The sequence below is a fragment of the Jaculus jaculus genome, chromosome 12 (genome assembly GCF_020740685.1).
Source record: "Jaculus jaculus isolate mJacJac1 chromosome 12, mJacJac1.mat.Y.cur, whole genome shotgun sequence".
NCBI classification, from domain to species: Eukaryota; Metazoa; Chordata; class Mammalia; order Rodentia; family Dipodidae; genus Jaculus; species Jaculus jaculus.
In genome coordinates this window covers 75,012,249-75,023,952 of record NC_059113.1, presented here as the reverse complement: position 1 = coordinate 75,023,952, position 11,704 = coordinate 75,012,249, and the positions used below count along the sequence as shown (strand labels likewise).

General features: G+C 36.9%; 1 protein-coding gene across 2 annotated transcripts in view; it reads right to left on the bottom strand.

Annotated features, from left to right (window-relative positions):
- Positions 1-10,068: 10,068 nt before the first annotated feature.
- Larp1b (La ribonucleoprotein 1B) overlaps positions 10,069-11,704 on the bottom strand; it is a 122,698-nt gene continuing 121,062 nt past the window's right edge. Inside the window, exons 19-20 of one of the 2 annotated variants that reach the window (XM_045131652.1) lie at positions 11,106-11,233; positions 10,069-10,986 (exon numbers count right to left, since the gene is read on the bottom strand). In XM_045131652.1, the coding sequence (XP_044987587.1) occupies positions 10,750-10,986; positions 11,106-11,233 (365 nt within the window). In that variant the 3' untranslated portion in view covers positions 10,069-10,749. The remainder of the gene's footprint in view (positions 10,987-11,105; positions 11,234-11,704) is intronic. The other variant, XM_045131653.1, reaches the window with a different exon arrangement.

The following is an 11,704-nucleotide window of genomic DNA, read 5'->3' as shown; positions in this document are numbered from 1 at the left end:
CACATCCATGTTTATTGCTGCTTTTTTCACAATAACTAGGAAATGGAACCAGCCTAGATGTTGATGAGTGGATAATGAAGATGTGGTACGTTTATACAATGGAGTTCTATTCAGCTGTAAAAAAAAAAAGAAAGAAAGAAAGAAAGAAAGGAAGGAAGGAAGGAAGGAAGGAAGGAAGGAAGGAAGGAAGGAAGGAAGGAAGGAAGGAAGGAAAAAGAAATTATGAACTTTGCAGGGAAATGTATGAATGAGGAAAGCATTATACTTAGTGAGGTAACCCAGGCCCAGAAAGCCAATTGCCACATGTTCTCTCTCATATGTGGATCCTAGATAAAAATGTTTGGACTTGTGAATTCAGGAGTCAATGGGTGCAATAGTGGCACGCCTGTTATGGGGAAAGCCAACCACTCTCTAATTGGACTAGAAGCCCTCTCCACAGGAAGGAATACATGCCTGATACTGAAAACCTATGATGGAGGAGGTTACATAGGGGTGTAACACCTGCTAGTGTCTGGCTAAATATATATGTTATATTCACCAAACTCCCTGGTAAACACTTCTGTTAATATTCATAACCACATATTAATGCTACTCTCACTTTTGATTAGAGAAACTTCCCTTTTCAGTTGGCAGTGACCTCTGGGATGACTCAAAAGGCACCATGGTGCTGAGAAGAAGTGACAGAAGAGTGCTCAGCACTGAAACATCTTTATCACACCTTCCAAGGCTCAGGGTCCATTGTGGAAGAGGTGGCAGAAAGAATGTAAGAGCCTAAGGAAGGGTAGGACTCCTTACAATGCACTCTTCCAGACACAAAATGGCCTGGATATCCATGACCTCACAATGCCTGGCACTACCAACATAAGACCCTCATGATAGGAGGAAAATATGATGACATGAAAATAAAAGAGAGATTAATGAGAGGGCGGGTGATGTGATGGAGATTAGAATTGCACCAGGAAAAGTGATGTGAGGAGGGAATTATCATGGTTTATTGTCTATAATTATGGAAGTTGTCAGTAAAATTTTTTAAAGAGTAATATCTGCTTTTAAGGAGCCACTTAAACTAGCTTGCTGTGTGATTTAACTGCATTAATTATGTCAGTCCGATATTTGAGAGGTCCACCTACTTGCTTTCTCTTTATCTCAAGAGTTAACGACAAACCTTTAGGTGAAAGGACAAAATACCAAGCAATAGTATTTCATCTTTAACCATACACAAACCTGTATTTATTTATCAAAAATGAAAAGGCTGAGGCTAATTTACTACAAATACAGTGATGCAAATAGTAAAATAATGAGCTGCTGAGACACATGACTATTGGGAAGTTGGTATAATTATATAATATCACCACAAGATGGAGGAAGAGTTCTCTCTCTCTCTCTCTCTCTCTCTCTCTCTCTTCTCTCTCTCTCTCTCTTTGTCTCTCCAGCTCTTGTTCTACTCTGCCATCTAGTGGTAATATAATTAGGTATTGTTCTGTTAAATAAGGCTCCTATATGCAAGAGTAAAATATTTAATAGCTTCACAGGACCTAAGGAATTAGTTGAACAGTGAGAAAACAAGGAAGTGGTAATGCTAAATAGTAGAATGACAAGAAGTATAAGGGAATGACAGAGTGGAGTCCCAACTGGCAAAACAAGTTAAAAAAAAAAAAAAAGAGAGAGAGCTGGAGAGATGATGAAGGCATTTGCCTGCAAAGCCAAAGGTCCCAGGTTCAACTCCCCAGGACCCATGTAAGCCAGATGTACAAGGGGGCACATGTGTCTGGAGTTCATTTGCAGTAGCTGGAGACCCTGATATGCCCATTCTCTATCTGCCTCTTTCTCTCTCTCAAATAAATAAATTTGGAAAAATTTAAAAATACAATAAAATCTACACTAGGTGTGGTGGAGGCAGGAATTCAAGGCCAACCTAGGCTGCATAAGACTCTGTCTCAGAAAAATTAAGAACAAAATTTGTGCTGGAGATAGGGAGGCAATATGGAGAATGGATTTTCAAAAGGGAAAGTGGGGGGGGGAGGGAGGGAATTACCATGGGATTTTTTTTATAATCATAGAAAATGCTAATAAAAATTTAAATAAATAAATAAATAAAAATAAAATTTGTGCTGGGCATGGTGGCACATACCTATGATCTCAGTACTTGGGAGGCTGAGGCAGGATTCTGAGTTTGAGGCTAGCCTGGACTATAATCATAAGACTTTGTCTCACAAACAAAGTAATAAAAATTAAAACTATTTTAAAGTTAGTATGGAGTATTGGTTATCATCATCATCATCATTTTGGGGGGGGTGGTTGAGGTAGGGTGTTGCTCTAGCCCAGGCTGATCTGGAATTCACTATGCAGTCTCAGGATAGCCTCAAACTCACAGTGATCCTCCTACCTCTGCTTCCCAAGTGCTGGGATTAAAGGCATGTGTTTTAAATTTTATTTATGTACTTATTTGCAAGTATTGAGATATAGAGAAGAGAGACAGAAAGAATGGGCATGCCAGGAGCTCTAGCCACTGCAATGAAGTTAATTCTTAGTTTAATGAAGAGAAAAATTTATAATAATCAGTGCTAATGAGGATGTTGAGAAGCATGGGTTGAATAAATCTTCTTATGGGGCTCTAGATGGGGATACGTTTTGACTTAGAATTTCAATTCCTAAGTAATAACTGCAAGTTTATATATATTGATTGATCTGTAAGGTAGTATAAATTTGTCATTTATAGTAACCAAAATCTAGACACAGTTGAAGTTCAACAAGTCAGTTAGCTAATACATATGCTGGAAGACTGTGTTACTAGTAAAAATTATGATGTAAAAATATTGGTAACATCATGAAAATTTTCAACCTAACTCCATGTATATCATGAAATATAAATTATTTTTCTTTTTTATAAAGGTGATTTCTTTCTTTGTATTTTTCTATGTATCTCAATGTTCATGTATTACTTTTATAATGAAAATAATATGGTTAAAACATATTACAAAATTCTTGATTATTGTACTTTCATATAAAATACACAATTTCCCAACCAAATTTACACTTGCAATATTTACTTAAGCAAAAATGCTTTTCAGCTAAGGATGGGATCTACATATATGTGATCAATACAAAAAAGATTTTAGCCAGGCGTGGTGGCACACGCCTTTAATCCCAGCACTCGGGAGGCAGAGGTAGGCGGATCGCCGTGAGTTCGAGGCCACCCTGAAACTCCATAGTGAATTCCAGGTCAGCCTGGGCCAGAAAGAGGCCCTACCTCGAAAAACCAAAAAAAAAAAAAGATTTTAGGGGCTGGAGAGATGGCTTAGCAGATAAGGTGCTTTCCTACAAAGGCAAAGAACCTAGGTTTGATTCCCCGGGACTCACATAAACCAGATGCAGAAGGTGACACATGCATCTGGAGTTTGTTTCCAGCATCTGAAGGTCCTAGCATGCCTGTTTTCTCTATCTGCCTTTCCCTCTATTTATCTCACAAAAAAAAATAAATAATTTTATTTTAAAAAGATATTAAATATTAGGTAATTCCAAGAGAATACTTAAAACTAAGAAACACAGTTCAGAAACTTGAGAACCTAGAAGTACACATCCACTTAAACATACTTAGACAGGAAGATGGCGGTGTAGGAACCACATCAAAGCAGCCTAGGGGAGAAAAAGAAAAAGAAAAAAAAAAAACAACAGCAAAATACACTCTTCTACTAAAAAAAAAGTGAGGTGTATAAGAAATTACCAAGCTGGCCCCTGGGCTTCCTCAAGCTACATACCAGGACAAATTTGCTTGGAACCCAAGGGCCTGCTGATAAAACTGTGTTTGGAGTTCCAGTTAAGATGGTGGTGTAGGAACCATGCCAAAGCAGACTAGGTGAAAAAAAGCCAAAAAAACAAAACAAACAAACAAACAACAACAACAACAAAAACCCAGCAAAATACACTCTTCTACTAAAAAGGGAGGGATATAAGAAATTATCAATTGCAGCAGAAAAGTAGGAGAGATCCAGAGCATCTAGAGCTCACATATGCAGGCAGAAGTGGTTCCAGCAGCTGCGGCAGCAGATTCACAAGGCCACAGCTGCAAGGCTCAGCTTGAGACACAGGAAAAGCCAGGTGAGGGGGTTTTCCACTCACACCAGAGCTCCTCGCAAACTCAAAAAAATATGAAGGAAGGACCACAGAGACCAACAGAGGAGCAGCTTGTGAGAAGAGGCTCACGTGGACCACAGGGAGAACTAGAGCCACCATCCACAGCCACCCCTCACCCACCACCAGCTCAATAGCCAGGAAGCACCAAAGACCTTGGGAAGGGAGCTCACAGCACCTAGCACCGGCAACCAAAGCAGTGATCCAGCGACTCAACAAGCCTACCTGAACCCACAACGCAGCAAAGAGGGACCCAAGCAGGAGCACAGCATAACTGAGACCAAAATCATTCCCAAAGGTAACTGGGATTTCATCAGGTCGGTACCCACCAAATAAGCCTCATGTGTAGGCTTGAATCTGAAGTGCTAATTGCGCTCCATGTGAGGATAAATTATATGCTAAATCTGATGGATGGTTGGATTTGCCCTTCTTAAATAAGTTATATATTATGGGCTTGTCATTTGTTGTTTCCTGATTTATAGTGGCTTTGTTTCCTCTTCTGTTGTTCATTAGGGAAGGGTCTCACTTGGTCACAAGCTGACTTGGAACCCTCAACAGACCAGAAATCTTAACCTCCTAGTTGACAGAATTAAGGGTGTGAGGAAACACACATCCTAAGGGACTGTGACTTTGTTAGAGGATCTGGTTGTCATAATAACAACTCTTGCATAAATACTCTGTGCTATTTTTCATTGAATGTGTACATTGTTTAGTTACATTTTAAAATCTGCCTGTATTTTGTTCCACCCAGCTTACTTCAATACTTTCATAGCAGGCAAACCCTGCACATAGGGTCACTTTTGTAGATACTCTGAGAGTCTTCAGAGCCACACCTAATGCCTTAAGCTCCTATCCTGAAGTTATATAACATCAGATAGATTAACACATCTAATAATACTGCAGCTAATTAGAAAATCCAAGCAGAGGGTACTTAATAGGTTGATAGTGTATATGATTGTGATGGGGAGGTAATATGATGGAGAATGGAATTTCAAAGGGGAAAGTGGGTGGGGAGGGAATTACCATGGGATATTTTTTTATACTCATGGAAAATGCTAATAAAAATTTTAAAAAAGGGAAAAAAAAGAAAAGAAAATCCAAGCATTAAATTAATCCAAGATGCAAAAATATGTACATTATAACACAAGAAATACCAAAAAATCAAGACACTATAAATCCACCTAATGTATCAGAAATGACCTCCAATGAGAATGATGTAGAGGAAATGCCTGAGAACGATTTCAAAAGAATGATTATAAATATGCTCAAAAAGCCAAGCAGGAAATCAAAGTAATGAAAGAGAAAATCAAAGAAGACACAGGATTGTTGAAATTAATTAATTAATAAAGAAATTAATGAAATAAAGAGGTCAATAAAAGACATAAGTAAGGAAATAGAAATAATAAAGAAAAAACATTCAGAATTACTAGCAATGAAGTCAATACAGTCAAATGAAACAAAAAAACTGTAGAAAATCTCACCAGTAGAATGGATGAAGGAGAGGACAGAATGTCTAAACTAGAAGACCAGGTGGCAGAACTAATATAGTCCAACAACAAAAAAGACAAACTAAAAGGAAGGTATAAATGGGAATTTCAAGATATTTGGGGCACTATGAAAAGATCAAACATAAGAATTCAGGACATAGTAGAAGGAGAAGAATTTCACTCCAAAGGCATAGTAGGCATCTTCAACACAATCATAGGAGAAAACTTCCCCCAAATTGGGAAAGAGATACCAATGCAGGTACAGGGATCCTTTAGAACACCAACCAGACAAAACTTGGAAAGAACCTCTCCTAGCCATATTATAATTAAACTACCAAACACACAAACCAAAGAAAAAATATTGAAAGCAGTTAGAGAGAAAAATCAAATTACCTACAAAGGCAAGCCCATCAGGATCACAGCAGATTACTCCACACAAACTTTAAAAGCCAGAAGGGCTTGGAGTGATATATTCCAAGTTCTGAAAGATAACAACTGTCAACCAAGGTTACTTTATCCTGCAAAGCTATCCATTCAAATAGACAGAGAAATAAGGACATTCCACAACAAAAGCAGGCTGAAGAAATATTTGAAGACAAAACAGACTCTACAGAAAATATTTGAAAGAATCCTCCATGCTGAAGAGAAAGAAAAGCACACATATAAGAAACCTGGAAAAAAACAAACCATATTCAAATACTAGCAAGAGAGCAAAGGTAAAACTGGAAGAACTACAAAAATAATGGCAAAAATACATATCTTTCAATAATATTTCTTAATATCAATGGCCTCAATGCTCCAAACAAAAGACATAGGTTTGCAGACTGGGTTAAAAAGCAGGATCCTTCAACTTGTTGCCTCCAAGAAACTCACCTTTCTACAAAGGATGGACAGTATCTTACGGTGTTTCAAGCAAATGGGCCTAGAAAACAGGCAGGGGTTGCTATCCTAGTATCTGACAAGGAAGACTTCAGTCCAACATTAGTTAGGAAAGATAAGGAAGGTCACTTTATATTGATTAAAGGCACACTCCAACAGGAGGACATTACAATCCTAAATATATATGTACCTAACATGGGGGCTCCCAAACAAACACTATTAGAACGAAGGTCACTGATAACACCAAACACAGTTATGGTGGGTGACTTCAACACCCTACTCTCATCAATTGACAGGTCATCCTGGCAAAAAATAAACAGAGGGGCATCTGGATTAAATGAGGTCATAGAACAAATGGATCTAACAGGTATATACAGGACATTTCATCCAAATGCTGCAAAAGACACATTGTTTCCAGCAGCACATAAATTAGACCATATATGAAAACACAAAGCAAATCTTAACAAATACAGGAAAATTGAAATAATCCCTTGTATTCTATCTGATCACAATGGAATCAAACTACAAATCAATAGCAAGAAAAGCTATAGAGCATACACAAAGTCATGGAAACTAAACCATACACTACCAAATGATGAATGGGTCAATGAAGAAATCAAGAAGGAAATCAAAAAATCAAGAGTCAAATGATAATAAGAACACAACATACTAAAACCTTTGGGATACAATGAAGGAAGTCCTAAGAGGGAAATTTATAGCTTTAAGTGCTTATATTAAGAAATTAGAGCAGAAGAGGTGGCAGAAAGAATGTAAAAGCCAAAGGAAGGGTAGGACTCCTTACAACGTGTTCCCTCAATACATAAAATGGCCTTGATATCCATGACTTCACAGTGCCTGACTCTGCCTACACAAGACCATCATAAGAGGAAAAGATCATGACATCAAAATAAAAGAAAGATTGATTGAGATGGGGAGAGGATATGATGGAGAATGGAATTTCAAAGGGGAAAGTAGGGGGAGGGAGGGTATTACCATGGGATATTTTTTTATAATCATGGAAGATGTTAATAAAAATTGAGAAAAAAATAAAATAAAAAGAAATTAGAAAGGAAGGGAGGAGGATACTTAATAGGTTGATATTGTATATATGTAAGTACAATGATTGTAATAGGGAGGTAATATGACGGAGAATGGAATTTCAAAGGGGAAAGTGTGGGGGTGGGGAGGGAGGGAATTACCATGGGATATTTTTTTATAATCATGGAAAATGTTAATAAAAATTTAAAAAAAAAGAAATTAGAAAGGTCTAAAGTAAACAACCTAATGCTTCACCTTAAAGCCTTGGAAAAAGAAGAACAAGGCAAACTGAAAACCAGTAAGCAGGAAGAAATAATAGATTAGGGCAGAAATTAATGAAAGAGCAACAACAACAACAACAAAATCCAAAGAATTAATGAACTAAAGAGTTGGTTGTTTGAAAGGATAAACAAGATTGACAAACCCTTAGCAAATCTAACCAAAAGAAAGAAGAGACACAAACTTATAAAATTATAGATGAAAAAGGCACAATCACAACAAGTACCAGAGAAATTCAAAACATCATAGGGACATACTATAAGAACATATACTCCACAAGTTTGAAAATCTGAAAGAAATGGGTGATTTCCTTGATTTACATGAGCCAAAGGAAAGGTAGGACTCCTTAAAACTTGCTCCTCCAAACACAAAATGGCCTGAATATCCATGGCCTCACAGTACCTGACACTACCTACACAAAACCATCATAATAGGAAATGAAAGTTCATGACATCAAAATAAAAGAGAGAATGACTAAAAGGGAAGGGATATGATGGAGAATGGATTTTCAAAGGGGAAAGTGGGAGGAGGGACAGCATGACCATGGGATATTGTTTACAACCATGGAAGTTATTAATACAAGCTAAATTAATTAAAATTAAAAAAAAAACAAGCTGGGCATGGTGGCACATGCCTTTAATCCCAGGAGGCAGAGGTAGGAGGATTGCCGTGAGTTCGAGGCCACCCTGAGACTCCATAGTGAATTCCAGGTCAGCCTGGGCTAGAGTGAGACCCTACTTCGAAAAACTAAAAAAAAAAAACAAAACAAACAAACAAAAAAACCCATACTTATCCAGGTGTGGTGACTCATGCCTTTAATCCCAGCACTTGGAAGGCAAAGGTAGGAGGATTGCCATGAGTTTGCGTCCACTCTGAGACTACATAAGTGAATTCCAGGTCAGCCTGGCTTAGAATGAGACCCTACCTCAGGGTGGTAGGGGGGAACCTTAAGAATTTATAACTATAACCCACTACTTGTTCTGTATCCTCTTTATGACATTTGCAAATATAATTTATGTTCTGACTTTTCAAATGTTTCCTAAAGTAAAGCTGCAAACTTACCCTTGCAGTAAATACTGTAGAACTACACATTATTATTATTATCATTATTATTATTATTACTACTACTACCACCCACTGCTAGTTCTGTATCCTCTTTATGACATTGGCAAATAAAATTTATGTTCTGACTTTTCAAATGTTTCCTAAAGTAAAGCTGCAAACTTACCCTTGCAGTAAATACTGTAGAACTACACATTATCATGAATGCATTTACTGATGAACAGCCTTTCTCAGGATTGTATGTACTTCTCTTTCTCTCTCTAGGTTTTCAGTGCTGAGGATTAAGACCAGGGCCTCCTGTGCTAGTTAAGCATTCAACTATGAAGCTACATCCCTACTTCTATGTACTGTGACTTGTGGGGAAAGGGAACAAGTAGTAGCCTTGCAAATGCTAGGTAAGTACAGAGAAACTTCTTCAAGAAGTATATTTTTTTCAAAGAGAATGAGAAAGAATTGGAGTGCCAGGGCCTCAGCCATTGAAATCGAACTTCAGATGTTTGTATCACCTAGTATGTATGTGCAACCTTGTATCACCTTGAGCATCTGGCTTACACAGGATCTGGAGAGAGATCAAACATAGGACCTTAAGCTTCACAGGTAAGTGCCTTAACTGCTAAGCAATCTATCCAGCCCACTTCAGGAAATATTTTAATATTGTAATTTGCAAGACTGAAGTATTAGTCTACTCAAAAAGACTATAAATTTAGTGTTTCTGCCAAAACCATAAAATATTTGTGAATCATGTGCTTGGCAAAAATGAGCATAACAGAATTTTATAACTGAGATTTCATTGAAAAAATATAATGGTCATCTATTAAAATTTGAATATTACAAGTTTGCAAATATATCCTAAATAAGAATAATTTTAAATCAATTCAAATAATTCAGAAAAAGTTCTTTATTGTTTAAATCCTATAGAACTGAAGCTATAATTCACATCAGTTGTGGCAGCACTAAGAATTAGAAATAAATGTTAAAACTCTTAAAAACACTTAACGTGCCTAAAACAAGATTAAGGAAAACAGAAAAGGCTAAGTACTCCTTCAGTTAATGATTGACTGCTTATGACATACCCACTTACAGATATACAAACAGCAAATACGTTCAAAAGAGAGATTTAATTTATTTACAGCAATATTTCAGCAGAACTCAATGCAGTTTTCAATTACACATACAATTTATGTAGAATCACAAAAGTAACTCTCTGTGAATATATAACCAACTTATACCAATTCAGAAAGCTCCAGAACAATACAGCAGCTATAAGTCATGAGGTATGACATGGGGTTAGAGGGAAGCAAAATCAGAAGTACACAGGCTTCAATTTAACTACAAATCTTGCTATATATTTCTACTGTTGTTTAAAAAAAGAAAAGAAAAAGAAACTTTTCTTCAAACTATATATCTATAAAAAATGTATCTCTCATACCCATTTTCTTAATTTACAAAATATAAATGTAATCTTTCTTTGTTTTTGGTAAGTTCAAGTATGAATTGATAGTGGATAAATGGATTCTTTAAGAGTGCTCTATAGGAGAGATGAATCCAACATACTCCATCTTCTGCAGTATGAGCTGAAATGTTAGGCATTCCTTTTTTCTTTAAATGTACTTAGGGAATTCTGTTCTTATGAACAATGGCATTTGAGAAATACTAAGCCCAAAATACATCGCTACAGGATTTCAGTAAGGTCACCACAACTACCTTTGTTTTCACAGACAGGGAAAACTGAATTTGTCTTGCAAGAAAAAAGAAATACCACTTTTCTTCCTTTTTATAATTATCATAAACATCAGGTAAACATCACAAGATCTTTCCCACATATATACTGATGTAAATGTTGATTTCAAGGGCACAAAACTTTCATTAGCATCTATTTTTCAGGCATTTCACCCTTGGTGGGAGCAGCACTGTCGTGGTGTGAGCTGTCACTGGGCTCCCAGGGAAAAATCCTCCTGGGTGAGTTTGTTAGGACCTGCAGCTCATTGGCAGAGGCAGGCTTAGCAGCACTTGCTTTAGTAGATGAACTGGATGGAAGTCTATGATGGTTGCTCTCCTCAGTTGATGTAGATGAATGTCTTTTTCTTCCAAATTCCTCACTGATAGGGGGCTGCAGATCATGAAAGACAATTGACAGTTTTACCATTTTCCTTCAGAATCTAAGGCCAGACTTTCTAGTGAGGGAGAACTTTTTTGGTAAAGACAAATAGGAAAGAATTTAAAACTTACATCAACACGGAAGTCTTCTAACTTCTTAAAACTGCAGAGATATTCCCGAAGCTTTGGGTCAACGGACTGTGTCTTAGATTGAGAATATTTCAGATAGGCCCAAAACTTTTCTAGTCCATACAGCTGACCTAATTAACAAAGAACATATACCACAAGTTATATGAGATTAAAAATTATTTTAAACATGAGCCATTTATATTCCAACATACACTTTATCCAGATCTTGAGAATAAGGCATATTCTGAATTATTAATTGTGGCAGTTAACATTACTGACTAAGCATTTATTATACAGCTTGTATTAAGATTTGATCATACATCAAAGTAATTAAAACTATATGCAACTCGGAAGATAGTTACTCTTATAAAGATTACAGATGAGAAAACTCAGACTGGCAAGATTAAGGAGCTGGCTTAAGGTCATACTAGCTACTATGCACTAGAAATAGACTCAGACTACTAGATCTGGCCATAGCCTACTCTTCATCAGGAATAATTCTGCCTTGCCAAGCTTAATTATTGATGTTACATAGAGCTTCCATGAAACAGAACATCAGCCAGTAATCATGTTTGTCAAGGGGACACTTCTATAAAGGAAAT